This window comes from Mytilus californianus, unplaced genomic scaffold, assembly GCF_021869535.1.
Source record: "Mytilus californianus isolate M0D057914Y unplaced genomic scaffold, xbMytCali1.0.p SCAF_7, whole genome shotgun sequence".
NCBI classification, from domain to species: domain Eukaryota; kingdom Metazoa; phylum Mollusca; class Bivalvia; order Mytilida; family Mytilidae; genus Mytilus; species Mytilus californianus.
Genome location: NW_026262723.1, coordinates 77,814,111 through 77,835,251, shown reverse-complemented (window position 1 = coordinate 77,835,251; position 21,141 = coordinate 77,814,111). Strand labels below are relative to the sequence as shown.

Sequence of the window (21,141 nt, the reverse complement as noted above, 5' to 3'; positions counted from 1 at the left end):
ATGTTTAATAGTTCTTTCCAAGGGAAGCAACTATGTAAACAATCCATCTTTCTTCACAGATGGCAAAACTAGAGAAGAATGTCCACGTTACCGAATACTTGAACCAAAATATAAAGACTCTGTCAGATTTAAGAGATGTTCATAAAAATATAAAGGAAACCGTTGAGTCATTAGGAAAACAAGTAATTGATGCCATAAATATTAGGAAATATATACAGGATGAGAAATTTCATTTTATTTTGTAACATTATTCCTTATTTCTACTGTGTACATTCATAACTAACATTACAGTTGTATATTTTGTGAGACGTTCGTGAAATTTTTTTTTATCATAAGTAATCGAATTGAGGTATCCACAGGCATGACAGATACATTGTACTTATCATGAATCAATGTCTTCAGAACATAGCGTAGTAAAAAAAAAGACCTACAATTTTGTCCAAATATTACATGTTATTGCAATAGACCTATTAGCTATTCGGGAACCTGTGACACTTGAACAATTGACGTCATACACCGAACACTTTTTCATTCTTGCGGCAGATGTTTTCTTTTATGATGTCAACATTTTACGGGAACAATTGCGATGGCTAGTAATCTATGCCAAATAGCGTTAAGGTGTATTTGTCAACTTTTACTAATCTTCACAGACAATCTTGAGGTTGTGAGTTTCAAATCCCTCACATGGCAGGTGTGCTTGACTCCAATTTTAATTGACTAGGATTGTCAGTTTTCCTACCTAAGGACAGTGGTTCTCTCCTGGCACCCTGGCTTCCTCCACAAATAAAAAGTGACCGCCACAAAATAGCACAAAAGTACTGATAGTGGTGTTAAACACCAATTAATCAAGTATAGCAGATTTCCAAAAAACAAATTATAAGGTCTATTATGACACCTTTTCATAATTATTTGGACTTTTGTCTTATAAATATCTAGAACATTAACTAGTTTGGTTACTACACATGCTACATGTATGTTGGTCTTGTCACTCCTATTTAACTTGAATGAATTAATGACACCATATATGTAGTAAGGTCTCAATAATACATTGAATTACACTTTTGAAATCTACAGAGAGGGTGAGATGGATTGAAAAATAATCATAAACTTAACAACATGACAGGGGACTTAAATTTTCCTATTACAATCCTTCCATATTTATGTTACTGCCTTTGGAGGATATACTCCAAGCTTAAACAATGTTCCAGAGCTTGGGTTTCCTATCAGATTTCTTCAAAAGAGAGTTGTGCATTACAAGCTGAAGGAAGCTGTAAAAATAAGGATGATTAACAGCTGATTAAAGTCATCTCTTTTCAAGATTTTGCTCTGGCATCATTACTTGATTTACTGTAAAAGAAAATCTCAGATGAACATGGATATGTTCAATTTGTCTTTTGTGTGCTTTAGTTTATGTCTCATGGTCTAGATTGGCAAAAAGGGAGGTTTTTGCTCATGTAAAACTAGTTTAACTTTAAAGATTTTGTGCTTACATGTATATCAAGTCATGTTACATTGTATCTTAACCATGTGTTGTTAGTATTTGTTCGCATGTCTTTTTTATTTGAGGAGTTGGGTGTTGGTGGTTGATGTCTGTTGTACGGTGCAGTATTGTTTGTGATTCCTGTTTACCAATTTTATGTATTATTGCTTTCCTTGGATAGAGTCTGATGACTTACAAAAAAGAGCCACGATTTACAGAAACAAATTGAAATAGACCGAAAAGAACTGAAAATTAAATAATGATAATTTATTATACAAATATAAAAAAACTATTGCTAATAAACCAAGTAATAATATTTCTTTTTTTGTCCACATATCCCCTATAAAATTTACGATTCAACTTTAATTATCCGTTCCCTTATCACGAGGAATTGTTAACAATATCCAAATATATATATGCTCTTTTTGGCTCCTTTTGGTTCTTTTTGGTCCTTTTATGTTCTATTCTGTAAATCGTCGCTCTTTTTTGTAAATCGTTTGACCACCTTGTTTATGACTATCACTGAATGCAACTTTTTGTTAGATTTTTACTTGTCATGAACAATATGATAGGTACCACTAGTGGAGCTAGAACTGATTAGACAGCTCTTTCTTGTTTTTTTTTTGGGAGTTTGAAGTTCTAAATCTTTGGTTTTATGATTAATTTTGAGTGAACTGCATGTTTGTCTTTTCATTTTATTTTCAATTGGCTTTGACGCTGTCTGTCCTATTTTGACTTACAATTTTGATTGTCCCCTTGGTATCGTTTTATCTAAGGTTATGTTTTGCATCCAAACTCATTTCTAATCTGACACCCACCCACCAATTGATCAATCACACACTCTTTTTTTTGCAACAACCATATATATATATGAACCCTTACAATAGTAATAGTAGACTGAAAGGGATTGGTGATTTAGATGCTAACAACTTAGGCCAGTGGAATTTTGTGTTTAAGAATTCTAATAATAATTCACAAAATGAAATCTTAACTTTATACATGCTCTTTAACTAAGCCTCTGAGTCAATTTCTGAATGTCATAGAAAAAAAACCTATATTTTGCAGTTACATGAAGCCAGTTCAAGTTTGCCTTCTGAAATAGATTATGCTACACAAGGTGCTAACGATACACAGACTGAGGTGACAGATATACAGCATCGAAAAGATAACCTTCATCATCAGGTTGTCGAACATGTCAGAAATCAACAGGATGTTTGTAAAGAACTGGAAAAAGTTACCACAGAAATTCAACAATATCAATATTATCTGGCATACTTACAGCTAATAGAGGAAGTCGACAAAATGAGGTCAGTATTACTACTATTTTTGAGATTTTTAAATGTCGTCTTACTTGTACATTCTGTATATAAAGTATCCATACTAATGATATAACAGCATATAAAGTATATAGTTTTTGAGATGCTGATAGCTTAAATCATAACTTGCTATTTATTTTGAAATTACATAGAACTGCTATAAAATTGATAATTGATGTAAAATGAGAATTAAATACAGATTTTATATGTTTAAAAGCTTTTTAAATGCTAGTGACAAAGTGCCTCCATGCTGAAAGCAAAATGTGCTAAGCCACTTGCATTCAACTCTTTATAATAGATGTTCTCATCAATATTGCACCATTTTTATTCCTGCTTACGATAGAAGGGGGCATAAAATGTTTTTAAGTGTGTGCATTAGTCCGTCATGTATAAGGTTAACGTTTTGGTTCAATATGTTGATTCAGTTAAACATGTTTAAGGTAAAATACAATAGAATTATGGTCACATCAACTTGGAACTGAGTACACATGTTCATTATAATGTGAACTATTCAAAATATATACCTAATTAGGGTTTTGACTTACATATTAATTTTGCAGGTCACTGATTAGATTAAAGTTTTGGTTTGAGGTTGTTGACCATGAACTTGTGGTCACATTCACTTAACACTTAGTACACATGCTCAATAAGATGTGACAATTTTAGAATATATGTCAAATTAAGTGTTTGACCCAGATTCCTCTGTTCACTGAACCTCAAGAGGTGATATAGTGGTGTCCTAAGAGATAAAGAAAATGTATATACTATTAGATTCTTAAAAAGGATTTTATTCTAATTGTTTATATGTTATACTGATATTTTAGTTCTGACATTCAGACAGCTACATGTATGTTAACAGATGTAATGAGTACTGCTGTGCAAAGTTTTCAGACCATGCCACATGTCTTATTGTTATTTTATATTTTAGTTCTGACATTCAGACAGCTATGTTGACAGATGTAATGAGTAATGGTGTGGAAAGTTTTCAGATCATGACACATGTCTTATTGTTAGTTTATATTTTAGTTCTGACATTCAGACAGCTATGTAAACAGATGTAATGAGTAATGGTGTGGAAAGTTTTCAGACCATGACACATGTCTTATTGTTGTATATTTTATTTTTTAGATCTGACATTCAGACAGCTATATTAACAGATGTAATGAGTAATGTTGTGGAAAGTTTTCAGACCATGACACATGTCTTATAATAATTTTATATTTTAGTTCTGACATTCAGACAGCTATGTTAACAGATATAATGAGTAATGCTGTGGAAAGTTTTCAGACCATGACACATGTCTTATTGTTATTTTATATTTTAGTTCTGACATTCAGACAGCTATGTTAAAAGATGTAATGAGTAATGGTGTGGAAAGTTTTCAGACCATGACACATGTCTTATTGTTGTATATTTTATTTTTTAGATCTGACATTCAGACAGCTATATTAACAGATATAATGAGTAATGTTGTGGAAAGTTTTCAGACCATGACACATGTCTTATTGTTATTTTATATTTTAGTTCTGACATTCAGACAGCTATGTTAACAGATGTAATGAGTAATGCTGTGGAAAGTTTTCAGACCATGACACATGTCTATCATAAACACAGTGGATCACATTGTAAACATCTCCTTAAATTCATCAAGGACACGATTCTATTCTGGTATAAGATACTTCATGAAAAACTTGCAAGGTACAATATATTACCCAATTTAGTTGTTCGTTATCATATGAATGTAGATAAGAAAAATGATAGACGTTATCATGTAATTAGGTCTGTGCGTCCGTTCCTTCGTTCGTCCGTCCGTCCTTTCGTCCGTCTATCCTGCTTCAGGTTAAAGTTTTTGGTCAAGGTAGTTTTTGATGAAGGTGAAGTCCAATCAACTTGAAACTTAGTACACATGTTCCCTATGATATGCTCTTTCTAATTTTAATGCCAAATTAGAGTTTTGACCCCAATTTCATGGTCCACTTAACATAGAAAATGATAGTGCGAGTGGGGCATCCGTGTACTATGGACACATTCTTTTTTAAAAGATAAATTAAAAAAATAACAAATAAAACACAGCAAGTTAAAAGAAAAAGATACAAAGTCAAACACATTTGATATAAGGAAATGGAGGGGAAACAATTTTTTCAAAAAAAAGTTTGTTTGTTACAAAATTGGTCCACTGAACATAGAAAATGATAGTGCGAGTGGGGCATCCGTGTACTATGGACACATTCTTGTTTAAAAGATAAATTAAAAAAATAACAAATAAAACACAGCAAGTTAAAAGAAAAAGATACAAAGTCAAACACATTTGATATAAGGAAATGGAGGGGAAACAATTTTTTCAAAAAAAAGTTTGTTTGTTGCAAAATTGGTCAGATAAGCACTGACTTACATTTTTAAGCCCCCACCGCAGCAGAGGGGGCATTTAGTGTTACCCTTGTCCGTCTGTACAAAAGTCCCAAAATTAGTTTCTGGTCTCTAACTTTAGTTTACCTACACCAAATGCTATGAAACTTATAGTTAAACACAATGCTTATTACCACAAAACACATATCAAAATTGAATTTGGGTAGCATCACTTTTTCTGTTTTAGAGTTATGTCCCTTTATAACGTTATATGCAAGGGAGGGAATCATCTGTGTCCCATTTATTGTTTACATAATTTTATGTAGATATTCATAGCAACTGTTATATAATTTTCTTTTATTAAAAATCAGGAAGAACTGGTTGGTTATTACATACTTATCATACCATCTTTTTTGCAGTGATTTTGAAGAAACATTAAAGTCAGTTGGTTGGCCAATGATTGGGAATACAGTTAAATCGCCCCCAGTACACAGCAGTCAACATTATGAATTGCTGGAGAAACTATTTATGTCACTTTTGGCTATACAGCTTCCGTATCCTTTTAATGTCAGTGTGGCAATAAAATTATTAGTAAAAAGGTGAACTGAAATGAAGACTGGGATGCTTGTAAAACTTATCTGACTGTTTTAAATTTTCCCATACTGATTTTTATGTCGTATATTGGTATGACGTTGGCGTTGTCGTCCGAATACACATTGGTTTTCGCACAATAACTTTAGTTTAAGTGAATGGATCTCTATGAAATTTTACCATAAGGTTCAATACCACAAAAGGAAGGTTGGGGTTGATTTTGGGGGTTATGGTACCAACAGTTAAGGAATTAGGGGCCAAAAAGTGGCAAAAAAAAAGCATTTTTCTAGTTTCCAGACAATAACTTGTGGAACGGTGTATGGATCTCTCTGAAATTATACCACAAGTTTCCATACCACAAATGGCTCAAACCGTTTAGGAATTAGGGGCAAAAAAGGGGGAAAAACAAGGGTGTCCTGGTAAATGGACAAATACTTTAGTACAAAACATAATTTAAAGCAGTGTAAGGGAGGTAATTCAAATACATCATTTGAATTACCTCCCTTACACTGCTTTTAAAATATGTATAAAGTAATGGTTAATGAACAATTAAGACAATTTAAAAGCAGTGTAAGGGAGGTAATCCAAATACAACGTTTTGATTACCTCCCTTACACTGCTTTTAAATTATGTTTCAAGAAATGCATATTTATAAGACCAGTAAAAATATCTGCAAATGTTGCATTTTACAAAAAATCCATATGAAAGATTTGACACCATATTTTAAATTCTATTATGAAATAGATTAAGTTAGCACTATGGTAAATTTAAATGGGTAATTATGGTTGCAAACTCCATTGGAAATTTGAATTGAGATTATGACCATATCTTGAGGGAAAGATTTTTTTTGGGGGAAAAAGGGGGTGGGGGGGGGGGGTAAAAAGAAATTGTGGGGGTCAATTTTTTCTCATTTCAGATTTCAGAAATTAAAAAGAAAAATTATTCAAATATTATTTTTTTTGCCAAAAAAAGGTGTGTTTGGGGGGGGGGGGGGGGGGGGGGGGGGTCGGGTTAATACGCAACAGCATAGTGTATTGCACAAAAACAAAAAAAAAAAGGTGGGGTAAATTTTTTATTTTTTTTGTGGGAGGAGGGGGGGTCAATTCGCAACAGCAAAGTGTATTGCACAAAAGCAAAAAATTGAATATAAATTCAAATCATATAACCAATTCTAAGTTCTTTAACTACAGTTATTCTGTATCAGAAACCTTTTATATGTCAAATATTTAATTACAATCCAAATTCAGACCTGTATCAACCGCAAATATTGCGTCCATTTTTGCCCCAACTGTTCAGGGTTAGACCTCTGCGGTCGTATCCAGCTGCGCTTGGCGAAGCAATTTATTTTTATTGAAGCAACATTTTATTAGCACCTGCATATGAAGTACTTTTTAATTATTGGTTTTATATAAAAGCATGTTTTGCATGTTAGTTTTCTCATTAAACGAATCTTTGGAACCTAGGGATCTGAATGGTAAAGTTTGGAATTAAAGAGATGGCATCTAACCTCAGTTGATCACTATTGAATATCTGCGGCACAGATGACAACAGTGATTTGTCATCAGATATTTTTGTTGAGAACAAATTAAAGGTTGCTACTAGTGGAACAGGAAATACTTACCTTTCCCGCTTTCCAACCCCACCCCCTTCCTCCCACTTTTTACTGGGCTTAACTTTTTTGCCTAATGTTTTAGGACTATTAATGTATGTTTTATTTCATAATTTTCTTTTTATACGCCTGTTTACGGGACGTATTATGGTATACCTTTGTACGTCTGTCCGTCCGTCTGTCCGTCCGTCTGTCTGTCCGTCCGTCTTCAACATGTCGGACATTAACTCAAAATCGCTTTAACCAATTTGCTTAAAACTTTGGTGAATTGTTTATATCTATTGACGTGAGCTCCCTTTCGTTTTTTATAAATTTTAGATTTTACGTTTCCGAGTTATGGGGTTTTATTCATTAAGAAAGGGGGGTTTTCCAGTTTTCGGACAATAACTCAAGAATGCTTTCACCAACTTGCACGAAATTTTGGTTAATTGTTTATATCTATTGACATGAGCTCCCTTTGGATTTTTATAAATTTTAGATTTTACGTTTCCGAGTTATGGGGTTTTATTCATAAAAAAAAGGGGGATTTTCCAGTTTTCGGACAATAACTCAAAAATGCTTTCAGCAGTTCTCATGAAACTTTGATGAATTGTTGATATCTATTGATGTAAGCTTCCTTTAGAATTTTATAAATTTTAGATTTTACATTTCCGAATTATGGGGTTTATTCATTAAAAAAGGGGTGATTTTCCATTTTTCAGACAAAAACTCAAAAATGCTTTCAGCAATTCGTATGAAACTTTGGTAAACTGTTTATATCTATTGATGTAAGCTCTCCCTTTAGAATTTTATAAATTTTATTTGTTTATAGTCTGACAACAGATTTACTAAGTATTGCTCAACAGCACAGTGTATTGCACAACAGCAAGAAATCTTTAGTTGAATATAAATTCAATTCATATAACCAACTTCAAGTTCTTTGACTACATTTATTCAGAAACCTATAATAGATGTATGTCAAATATTTAATTACAATCCAAATTCAGACCTGTATCAAGCTTGAATATTGTGTCCATTTTTGCCCCAACTGTTCAGGGTTAGACCTCTGCGGGCGTATCCAGCTGCGCTCAGCGAAGCAGTTTATTGTATCATCTGTCAATCCATGACGTGATTTTTTGGGTTTTTGATATCTTCATTTTTATATAACTCACAATACTTTTGTGATGAATTTGGTCACTATGGTCTACACTGTATTCCTAAACATGAGGGGGCCAATAATGTGTCAGAGAGGTTTGCAACAAAAAATTGTCTTGTCTCCAGAAGGTCAATTTATACAAATCTTGTATCATAATTCACAAATATCTTGTGATTTCTGTTGTCTTGATTGCCTTTTCAGTTATCAGTATTGTTTAGTATAATTGAAAACATGTAATAGTCACAGATGTTTTCCTTAACATATAATAGTCAGTCTGTATCAGATAAACAAGATGAACTTCTTCTTCCTTTACAACTAATGGTGCTACCATTGAAGAAAAGATTTAAATATCATTTCTATGGCAACAGAAAAACAAATAACTTGGAAAAGGTGAGTTATCAAAATAAATAAAAGTATGAATTTTATTTCGCATATTTGGCCACAATTTTACATTTTAACGGACAAAATATGTCTTTATTTCATTTTATTTGTGTGTAGAGTATTGTTTGCCTTCAGAAATATTTTGCCTTAATTGACCAATTTCAACAAAATTTTACATCAGTAAGAATTTGAAAATTAAACATCATTTTGGTCTAAATAAGCCTTTTATTGCACTTTGTCTTTTGTAAATTGGTGCCAATAAAAATAGTTGATCCTTCCCCTACAAACAGATGCTTCCTACGGGAAATGCACATAAAAATCAACATCAAAGTATAGTTTTTATGTGATTGCTCTCTATGAGGCATGATCCCACGCACCTTCCATTACCTCCTCAACCTACCCCTTTATTACATAGTTTGTCTTTATTATTATCAATATGTATGTACAACAAGGTATATTAAACTTAATTATATATTTTGTAAGTAACAAAGATTAGGAGTTTTTTAAAAAGAAGCATAAGGCCTGTTTGTAATGTAAGGTTGTGTATTTTTGAGCCCATGTTACTTATGACTTATATGTTTATTTATATCAGCACAAATAGTATTCATGTCAGGGTTAACATACACTTGTCAGTTTATTTCAGCATCAATGATACTAACGGCAGGTTTTATTTATATAAGTTTATAGGTTTATTTAAGCCCTTAATTGTACTTTAGACAAGTTTTACATGAGATTCTTTGTTTATTTCAGCATGATTGATACTAAGAACAAGTTTTACATAAAGTTTGTTTATTTTGTATCAGCCTGAACTGTACTTTGGACAGGTTTCACATAATTGAATTTGTTTATTTCACCCCAAATGGTACTCGAGACAGGTTTCACATGTTTTATTTTTTTTTTATATATCAGCCTGAATTGTACTTGGGACAGGTTACACATGATTGTGTTTGTTTATTTCAGATTGAATGGAACTTGGGACAGGTTACACATGATTCTGTTTGTTTATTTCAGCCTGAATGGTACTTGAGACAGGTTTCATATACATGTAATTTTTGTCGAGCCTGCGACTTTTGTCGCAGAAAGCTCGACATAGGGATAGTGATCCGGCGGCGGCGGCGTTTGCTAAATTCTTAAAAGCTTAATATTTTAGAAGATGGAAGATCTGGATGCTTCATACTTTGTATATGGATGCCTCATGTTACGAAGTTTCCGTCAGTCACATGTCCAATGTTGTTGACCTCATTTTCATGGTTCAGTGACTACTTGAAAAAAAAGTTAAGATTTTTTTGTAATGTTAAATTCTCTCTTATAATATAATTACTATAAGTAATAGGATAACTATATTTGGTATGTGCGTACCTTGCAAGGTCCTCATGCCCGTCAGACAGTTTTCACTTGACCTCGACCTCATTTCATGGATCAGTGAACAAGGTTAAGTTTTGGTGGTCAAGTCCATATCTCAGATACTATAAGCAAAAGGTCTAGTATATTCGGTGTATGGAAGGACTGTAAGGTGTACATGTCCAACTGGCAGGTGTCATCTGACCTTGACCTCATTTTCATGGTTCAGTGGTTATAGTTAAGTTTTTGTGTTTTGGTCTGTTTTTCTTATACTGTATGCAATAGGTCTACTATATTTGGTGTATGGAATGATTGTAAGGTGTACATGTCTAGCTGGCAGGTGTCATCTGACCTTGGCCTCATTTTCATGGTTCAGTGGTCAAAGTTGAGTTTTTGAGTTTTGGTCTTTTTTTCTAATACTATATGCAATAGTTCAACTATATTTGGTGTATGGAAATATTTTATGATCTATATGTCAGTCACGCAGGTTTTATTTGACCTTGACCTCATTTTCAAGGTTCATTGCTCAGTGTTAAGTTTTTGTGTTTTGGTCTGTTTTACTTAAACTATAAGCAATAGGTCAACTATATTTGTTGTATGAAAGAATTGTTAGCTGTACATGCCTGTCTAGCATGGTTCATCTGACCTTGACCTCATTTTCATGGTTCATTAGTCAATGTTTAGTTTGCTTGGTTTATGTTAAGTTTATGTGACAGTTGTAATAAAACTTTATATTTAGGACTATCAACATAATATCAATGATTAGTAAAGAAGATGAGACATTTCAGCGTGTGCACTCTTGTGTTTGTTTATTACAGCCTTAATCATGTTAATGGTACTTGGGACAGGTTTCACATACATGTAATTTTGTTTGTTTATTTCAGCCTGAATGGTACTTAGGACAGGTTTTAGGATGGATAAGAGACCACTCTACTTTCCTGACTAAAAGAATACAACCACTACTTCACAAATCTGCTTTTAAATCAATTAGCGCAAAGGTCAGTAATTGCTTTATCTAGTAAAGGGATGGAAATACATATAACTCTTAACAAAGTGAAAATATTTGGGACGGATCTCACAAATGTAAGGTGTGATTATAAAGTACCTGGGGAAATCAATTGGTAAGTAACAATTTGATATCATTATGTTATGTAAAGTAAAGTAAAGAGAAGGCCTGTACTGTTCTTGATTACACTGGACAGTTTTGTTCTCACCTGCAATAATGCCAATATTACTTAAATGATAATTTGACCCCTGAAAAGGAGTTATTATCTTTAAAGGACAATTTTCAGCATTTTTGCCTATCATCTTCATACTGTAAAAGACAGAAACTGTTAACAGCAAAAACTAATAAGTTTTTTTTATTAAAATACTAAATGACTGAATGAATGTAGTGTTGAATGTAAAAAAAAAACTTACTCATTAAAGCTGTTTAACACATGTAATAGAAACAGTTAAAATCATGCATTATTTTTCAGTTAAAAGTGCAATCAGAAGTCTACTACATTTATCAGCAGTTGTTCACATTAGATCTTGTTTCTTATTGAATTTTAATTTATTGGAATCTAAAAATGCAAAAGTTCTATGTTATTTTATTTAATTGTAGATGGAATTTATAAGAGGAATGGTCATCTTAGTGACAGATAAAATGAAAACAGATTTACAAAATATTATGAATGATGAACACATATTTTCTCATCTGATTGATGAAGCCATTTTGTTTGATCGAGAGTTGCAGGGTAGCCATGGTTACCCACATGTACTACCATGCTGTCTGGATGTGCTCACTGCTGGCGAGGCTTTTAATGGATGGATCTTGATTGAAGAAAAGTGTTAGTTAATTATTATATATGTTAATTAGAGGGGATTAGTGTATTGGATAGGATGTGTCCTCCCTTCCAGGTCACTGTATTTCACATGTGATTGTTGATTGGAGCAGTTATTGTTTATGTATTATGGTTTACATTCTGTAAACCAACTTATTTTCGTGAATACTTTATTTCACATTCAGGCTGTGAGAGCAAACTTCGCAAAGATTTATAATCATGATTGTATAACAGTGTTGATGTTCTTGATTGAGTTTGTCATATTCGTAATGATTTATTTTATTTTTCTACTAGCAAACATGAATCAAATTTGTGGGTTCACAGTACCTGTCTGTTCAAATAAAAACAGATCTAAATGCATAGGTATCATATTTCGTGCAAATGAATGCTCCAGTCAAAATAAATTTTAAACCTCAGATGAAAAAGTTGAAAACATTTAGATTCGAATAATAAAAACTTGAAAAAGTTCAACTTTTGTGATTTATGAAGACGCTAATTTAGTTTCTTTGATATGAAACTTTGATATTATACAGAAACAACTAACACAGTTAACAATGCTTGTAATTTGGAATCATCTACATTCTTTTTCAGTTGCCAAGGGTAAGATGGATTTAATGTTATCATCAGAAACAGCATGGCAGTCACAGTACCAAGGACTTATGGAAATGGATGAAGCTAACCTGCCTGAATGTGCAGAAAGTTTTATCACTTTAATGTTGACAATAACTGGTGAATAAATTTATACATATACATATTATTTGTCTATCTGTTAATGAAAGTAAAAGAAACAACATGCTGTTTTCAGGGTCAGTATTGTTAACAGTTGATACAGTTTGTGATTAATCCACACAGACATATCAATGTGTTAACAGTCCATTAATTTCTATGTATTGTTGGGTTTCTGTGTCAAATGTTTGATATTGTGGTTATTACTATTTGTTGATTTTTTCAACCTTTTCCTTCAATTAGATATACATGTACTTTAATAACTTTTCAAGGGTTTCAACAAAAAACTCTTTTATATTGCAGACAGATACAAGAGTTTAAGCAACCCAGAGAACCAACTACGATTTGTTGATTTACAACTAGAACTGTTAGAGGAGTTTAGAATACGTCTTGTACAGGTGATGGACAAACATGATCCACTTGGAGAACAGTCGTGTGCCATATTTAATGCTATTTATTATTTGACAGAGGTTTTACAGGAATGGAATAACTCTGCAGTATGTATTGTTAACATATAGTCTGACACATTTATTTTTTTGCAATAGGACACATGTTTGTAGATACTGTGGATTCATTCATTTTGGTGGGTACCAACTGTTATTGATTTAGGAGAAAAAGAATTTTGGTGGATATTTGATTTCATAGTTTTTGTCAAAGTCTTAATGCAAGTCTATAGACTATTTTTTACTTTTTTGGACATTTAATTTTCGCGATTCTGCTATACACATGAAATTCATGAAAAATTGATATCCCAAGAATAATAATGAATCCACGGTAATATTTCTTGTACATCATCTTGTTATTTACACCACTAATACCAGCTACAATGATCATTCATAAATTGGATTTTTGAACCTTTTCATTTTAATTTTTCAAAATCATTGTTCAGATGAAATGAACAAACATTACATTGCTACATATATAATGATTTTGAATTTTGGAGATCCAATTGAAAATCCAACATTGCTAGATATTATTAAAATTAAGTAAATATGATAAACTTTGAAACATGCAAGTAATGAGGGGTATGCAACCAAAAAGGGTGATAAGACTTTTCACACATTCTTTTGCTTAAATTAGGTAGTTGAATCAGGTAGTCTATGAATATATCGATGATTTTTTTTAATGGATTCTAATTCCCAAAATAAACATCATTGTTTAGAAATTTAAACCAAATTTACCAATGTTCAGAAACTTAATATACATACTGCATACCATTAAACAGAAACAAAAAAATATTAAATCAAGTTAAATAGTTGCTTGTAGAACATAAAACTATTTGTATCCCCATACTTAATAAGTCTAATCCTAGCTAAAAAAATAAGTGAATCCATGATTGGCAAAATAATGATACCTAAACACACACCTAAAAGTTTACTATAATCAGCAGATTTATGATTCAAAACTTTAAAACAGTAAGCAAATCATTTAACATTCCAGCATTTTGTACAGCTACAATACTTCAGGAAACAGACACAGCCACCTGAAGATTCTGCTACAGATGAGGTTAGTAGTTATCTCCCCTTATATTCAAGGCTTCCAAAACGGTCATATATGCCGGACATTTGTATGATGTCCGGTAAAAGTCCGGCTGGGCAAAGCATGAAACGGTCATCTACTTTTTAGTTTTCATGACTTTAAGAGATGGTCATTTTAACAGAATTCGCGATCTTTTTGACCCAACGTTTTGCCTTTAACAGCCACACATTTCCGGTCATAAAAGTGACATGATCATTAAGTACTATCAAAACAACCCCTACTTTAATACCTTATCATTTTAATCAAGGCTAATTAGTTGTCGAACAGCTGAAATTTACCTGTTCAGGTGACAGGTAAACTATTTTGAACCGGACATTGATCGGTCTATTCAAAGTTATTTTCTTACATTTCAGCGGTTTGCATCTAATTAATTAAGTCAAAAAGATTTAAATTATCAGAAATACGTTTACAATTATGATTTGATGAAAAAATTAAAAAGGTGAAAATGAAACATCGTCATAACCACGTTGTTTGAACTAGTACACGTGTGCGCATGTGCCCAGGTGTGAAATTTAATTATGCATCCTAATTTCTTCAAAAAAATGCTTAAATTGTCATTGATACCTTTATCTCATGTTTATTTCGAATATTTTCTTGAAGAAATAACGTAGAAGGAGCTACTTCCACTCATTCATGCTTTGCAAATGTACACGGAATTTACGTATCCGTCTCTGGTCCATGTTTTACCATTGTCAAGATAACATCCGGTAGATTAAAAACGAAAGTAAAGTTTTTGACAACGTTATTTTGCACAAATAAAGAGTCTAAGGCAAATATAAGTACGCTGATGTAATTTATTGTTGCACACTTTGAATGATGCACTGCCAATTTAACTGTTTACGTCAGAACTTCGAATTTGAATCAAAGAAAGTTTAATATCGTTTTTTTCATGTCAATCATTGGGATGGCCAACTCGGCAACTGATAACCATAATTGCCCTTTGTTTATTTACTCTTAAGGGATTAAAATCGGGATAATATATAAAATGTCCGGCTGGCTAAAAAAAATTTTGAAAGCCCTGCTTATATTACTGTTGATGGATGGATGTCTTATGTTCAGTGACAAATATTACATGCATTCTCTATGACAATATTATGTTAATATGATATTATTGTAAACCCTGCTTTGTATCAGAGTAACATGCAACACATAATTTTTATTGTGTTAGCTTACCAGATACTGTTCTTGAAGAAATATCACTTAATTGGGACAGATTAACTTGACTCATCCTTAACCAGTCTGCTCCTACTCCAATAGATGGCCTGTTATTTGAAGAGAAGTCGGAAATGCCTGTGTTAAAGTTTTGGTTTGATCCAGACAGGAATTGAGCCTACAATCTCCCACAACTAAGGATTTGCTTCCAAGCCATCAAGGAAGTTTTAAGGATATTGATATGTAGTCTGTGATATGTGGCTTCATTGCATACAATTAAACAGCATTTTGTTAAGAAAATTATACTGCAGCTAGAACATTTCCTGTGTCTACCAAACATAGTAACAAAGAGATACTTCTTGCTATGTCAATTTCAAGTCATATCAATTTTCTTCTCAATTTGGGGTTTGTTTAGGAATGAGAAATTCATTTTATTTTTATGTTTAACATTTTGAACTCATTTCCATAAATATAATTGTGGCCATTTTTAGCTGCAGTATAAAAACAATTTTCGGCACGAAACAGTTGAATGGTTTGTTAAACATCGCCATACCCCAGTTTTTAAGTCTTATACAAAAAATGATATTTTTTTTACATTTACCAAACATTGTATATCGCCCTGTCAATGTTTTTTCAACTATATTTTGAAGAGGTTGAGTGGTTGACATTATCAAAATATTGACGCCTGCCATTTCAAGAAGAAAACTGTCCTTGTTCATTGATTTTGTAACTATTTTTATACGACTGCAAAAAAATTTTGTGGTCGTATATTGGTATGACGTTGGCGTCATCGTCGTTGTCCAAAGACACATTGGTTTTCGCACTCTAACTATAGTTTTAGTGAATGGATCTCTATGAAATTTTACCATAAGGTTCAATACCACAAAAGGAAGGTGGGGATATATTTTGGGGGTTATGGTACCAACAGTTAAGGAATTAGGGGCCAAAAAGGGGCCAAAAATAAGCACTTTTTGTTACTTCCAGACATAACTTGTGTGTTAGTGTATGGATCTCTCTGACATTGTACTACAAAGTTCCATATCACAAAGGGAATGCTGGGATTGATTTTGGGGATAATTGCCTCAAAATTTTAGGAATGAGGGGCAAAAAAAGGGGCAAAATATAAGCATGTTTCTAGTTTCCAGACAATAACTTGTGTTCAAGTGTATGGATCTCTCTGAAATTGTACTGCAAGGTACCATACCTCAAAGGGAAGGCTTGGATTGAGTTTGGGGGTAATTGCCTCAAAATTTTAGGAATTAGGGGCCAAAAAGGGGCAAAAAACATGCATTTTTCTAGTTTCATGACAATAACTTGTGTGTAAGTGTATGGATCTTTCTGAAATTGTACTACAAGGTTCCATATCACAAAAGGAAAGCTGGGTTTGAGTTTGGGGTAATTGCCCTAAACGTTTCAGAATTTGGGGCCAAGAAGGGGCCAAAAAACAAATATTTTTCTAGTTTCCAGACAATAACTTGTGTTCAAGTTTATGGATCTCTCTGAAATTGTAATGCAAGATACCATACAACAAAGGGAAGGCTGGGATTGAGTTTGGGGGTGATGAATCATAAGGAGGTTCAAAAAATTTGGAGGGGAATTTTTTTCCGTTTTTTTCCTTTTTTTTCTTAAAAATTTTCAATTTTAAATTGGTTATTTCTGATTTATATATAAAAGCAAATAATAATGATATGGTTTGAATAGGTAAATTAAAATTTTTTAAGTTCTTAGACCACATTCATTCTGTGTCAGAAACCTATGCTGTGTCAAATATTTAATCACAATCCAAATTCAGTGCTGTATCAAGCTTGAATGTTGTGTCCATACTTGCCCCAACTGTTCAGGGTTTCGACCTCTGCGGTCGTATCAAGCTGCGCCCAGCGGAGCATTTTATTATTGTCTGTAATCTACAAAATTGGGTTTTTTTTATTTAGAAGTCTGAATCTCAATTCACCAACAAGATTATCTTGGCAGGTCAAAATTATAACTCTGAAAGGTTGAAAGTGAAATTATTGAAAACTGAAGTTTACTGTGATAATTCAATGTCCATAACATTCCTCTGTTTTGTCCTCTGGATCTATATTATGATTATGATAACAGAGTTGAACATGTTGAAAGATTGGTAAATAATATTCATCTCCTTTTTTATAGGTCAGTGGAATGCTGGAAGGAATTTTTGATTCATCCATTTTCCTCCTTGATAAACTGACTGAACAGATGCTGAAGAATTTAGTACATTATATCTATACAGATATACATGCACACAGTCATTTGTACAGAAAACAAAGGTAACAAAATAATTAAAATTTACTTTAGTATCTTCTTTAATTATAGGAATAAGTAGCAACAGGTGAGTTGTAGTAGAATGAAACTACTTGATACAATACACAACTGAATACAGAATTAATTTCTACTTTATAAAATAAGATGTGGAATGATTACCAATGAGACAACTCTCCACCAGAGACCAAATGATGTAGAAGTAAGCAACTATAATTCACTCTACAGCAATGAGCAAAACCCATACCCATATTGTTTTCTTTCAAATTTTAAAGTGTGATTCCAAACCACAAACTTTTATAGACACTAAAAAATTGGCAGTTTAAAATTAGATCATGATCAACCTGTGATTTATTTAGTCATTAGAAATAGGGTTATCTGTGACCATGACAAGGAAGCAGGTCAACATTGAAGTGTGAAGATCACTTCTTTGATTACTGTGTTACTCAGTCAGTCTTGCTCTATTGATTTGCCAAAAATGACAAGGTACTGCTAATTTATAGGTAGAGTTTGTGTGTTGATGGTTCAAGGTCAATGGTTTACCCTAAGAGCACTCCAGTTTGCTTAACCAATCTGATGCCCTTGCCAATGGACTGCTATTAAATTTCACAAACATGTAATAAAACTTATAACTAGCCATCAGATGCCAGTAAAAAGTGAAGTGGGAAATTAGGTATATAACAACAGCAAAGAACAGGATTTTGTATGTGGTTCAAAACAAAAATAGATCAAACATTTATGAATTGATATATTTAAATATTATTTGCCCGTTGTGTTCTTATTACTGAAAGACTATAAGAGTGACATTTCATCTTCCCAGGTGGAATATTTTACCAACAACAAAGGACTCATTAGGTCTGTCAATTAATGCTTGTGAAATGTTATTGGTGCTAAAAGATCATTTACTGAGAGTGGAGTCGTTGCTGAATAAACCAATCTTTACAAAAATATGGCACAGATTAGCTGTACAGCTGAATAAAATGGTTGTTAGTGAGGTAATTATTTTTATATGTAATTTTCATTCAAATAAGTAGCAATAAGACGTCTCATAAAAAATAAATTTGATACAGTGTTTTATAATTAAACAGGAATTACTTTTCTGCCAAAATTTCAGTCTATAAAAGTCTTTAGGATTAAAATTTTGCATGCCAGATGCACATTGTTTTCTACAAAAGACTTATCAGTGACCCTCAAATAAAAAAAGTTAATTTTGAGGTCACTATGTCCAAGGTCAAGGTCATATCTACTCAAAATAGACAAATTTATGCAGTTAAGTGATTTCCTGTTGCTGATTTATGTCATTATTCTAAAAAAAAATTCAGATTGATGCCCTTGATAAACTCTGTTCATGTGATATTTTGTACAAAAGTGGCAGAGCATAAGCTCCAAGTTGACAAAAATAATTTAATCAGTAATATAGTTTTACTTTCTGTTGACAGATAATTATACCAAACCAATTCAACGAAACTGGTGCTAGTCAAATGGAGTTTGATATGTGTAGAAATCTGTTTCCATTGTTTGGTGAATATACACAGAAACCAGAAAATTATTTTAGAGAGTAAGTTATTAAATTGTTGTGCAGGACTCCACAATAAGTATATATAACATATCAGATTCTAATCGCTCTTGCTTGAGCAATTGAAGGAATTAAACCACATACTTCATTATCTGAGCGATTCAAAATACACTTATGGTAGTACATAACACTACAGGGAGATAACTCTGTAAAAATCAGCTGAACTTTTTCATCAGTTCTATTGTTAAGGAAATATTAAGCTTCTCAATGATCAAAATTAGTGTTTGTCAAACTGCTATATATCCAATGAAATTTTTCCGATAAAAGTGTGTGGTTCAAATTTTTTGAAATTTTTATATTTTTGTCAAAGGGTCAAAGTAAATATTTTGTCAAAATTTTATGGAAATTAAACGAGCCGAATTAATTTTAGTCAAGGTGTTTGGTACCACCTTATATGCCTTATATATAAACAAGCATATCAACTCAAAAGGAGAGTGAGACAGATAAAACATGTTTAATGTGGACAGTTAAAAAGAATGATAATTTTCTTTTCACTCTTGTGTTATACTGCTTAGTGTGTCATCAGTAACAAATTATGGTCTCCTGGCAAATTGATACCTGTTTTAGGACGTACCTTTTTAGTCTGTAACTGCAAATATATTGTTGGTGAAAATCTTGTAATGATTTAAATATCTTGTGTAATTGGCATTCATATTGTCATTTATTTCCAGTATGACAGCATTAAGAGCGCTTAAATTTACTGACACTGAAGGGGATACATCATAGATCCATATCTTAAAAGCAACATTCTCTTGAAAATAATAGATAAAACCAGTTATTACTAAGGACAAGTTGCTGAAAGATTAAATTAGGGATTGACAACAGTATATATATATATATGTATATATATATATATATATACATATATATATAAATATACCCAATCTTCGTGATTATCTTCTTATGCAATATGGCGGAACAATTATTATTGATTAAAGATTGGGCATATAGCAGCATTTGTCTATTTATTATGCATGTACTGTTTTCTATGCCATGTGACTCACATTATAAAAACAACCTTTTCCAATCTGGAAAAGTGAAAACAAATAAAGTACATTCTAATATTTTTCTTTGCAGGATAAAAGAGGCCTGCATACTTTTGACATTGAACAAAGGATCAGCCAGTTTATTGAAAGAACTTTTATGTGAAGAAAAAGAAGCAGTGAAAAAACAAAATGCCTTACACGAGCAGCAAATATATAAACTGAATCCAACAAAAGCATTAGATGTGTTAAATACTAGATTTAATTTACCCAAAACTCATTAAAATATGATATTAATATTTTCATAGTTTGCATATGTATTACATTTGCCTGAAGAGTGTTAATTTTCCTGAACAAAGTTCAGTTTAGCTGTATAATTTGGGTTCACCCTTTTAATTCTGGTTGCAAAATTGAAGTAACATGACCTGTATTTCGTTGGCTGTAAGAAGAGTTGAACTGGGAGCTACTGCTCACTGATAATACCCCTGCTATAAGTATTCGGTAAACAGGAAGTTGAAGAGCATTTGTATGTGACAATGTTTCACATGGTATAACATTCCAACTTGAATATTGACACTCAATTTTAGGGTGCTCTTATTCATAGTTCCTGAGAAAAATGCAACTGAAATTTCCTACATGGTCATCATACTTAAGAATATATGGTTATTTGGTTAACAGGAAATTGATGAGTGATGAATGTAAAAATGCTTCACACAGTATAGCATATTCACATGAAGCCTGATAACAAATATCAGAAAGCTCCAATTTGAAGTAGAAAAATATGACAAAAATTTCATAAATGCCTATTATGTGTAAGAAAATATAAGTACATGTATTCGGTTAACATGAAGTTAAGCCATGAA

General features: G+C 32.3%; 1 protein-coding gene across 1 annotated transcript; it reads left to right on the top strand.

Moving 5' to 3' along the window:
- Nucleotides 1-8: 8 nt before the first annotated feature.
- On the top strand, nucleotides 9-20,577 carry LOC127709030 (RAD50-interacting protein 1-like). The gene is made up of 14 exons (XM_052214316.1): nucleotides 9-182; nucleotides 2,546-2,787; nucleotides 4,321-4,494; nucleotides 5,562-5,696; nucleotides 8,747-8,867; nucleotides 11,084-11,197; nucleotides 11,806-12,031; nucleotides 12,617-12,754; nucleotides 13,055-13,248; nucleotides 14,192-14,257; nucleotides 17,591-17,727; nucleotides 18,540-18,714; nucleotides 19,159-19,277; nucleotides 20,373-20,577. The coding sequence occupies exons 1-14, from the start codon at nucleotides 60-62 to the stop codon at nucleotides 20,560-20,562; spliced, it is 2,154 nt and encodes a 717-aa protein (XP_052070276.1). The 5' UTR covers nucleotides 9-59; the 3' UTR covers nucleotides 20,563-20,577.
- Nucleotides 20,578-21,141: the final 564 nt, after the last annotated feature.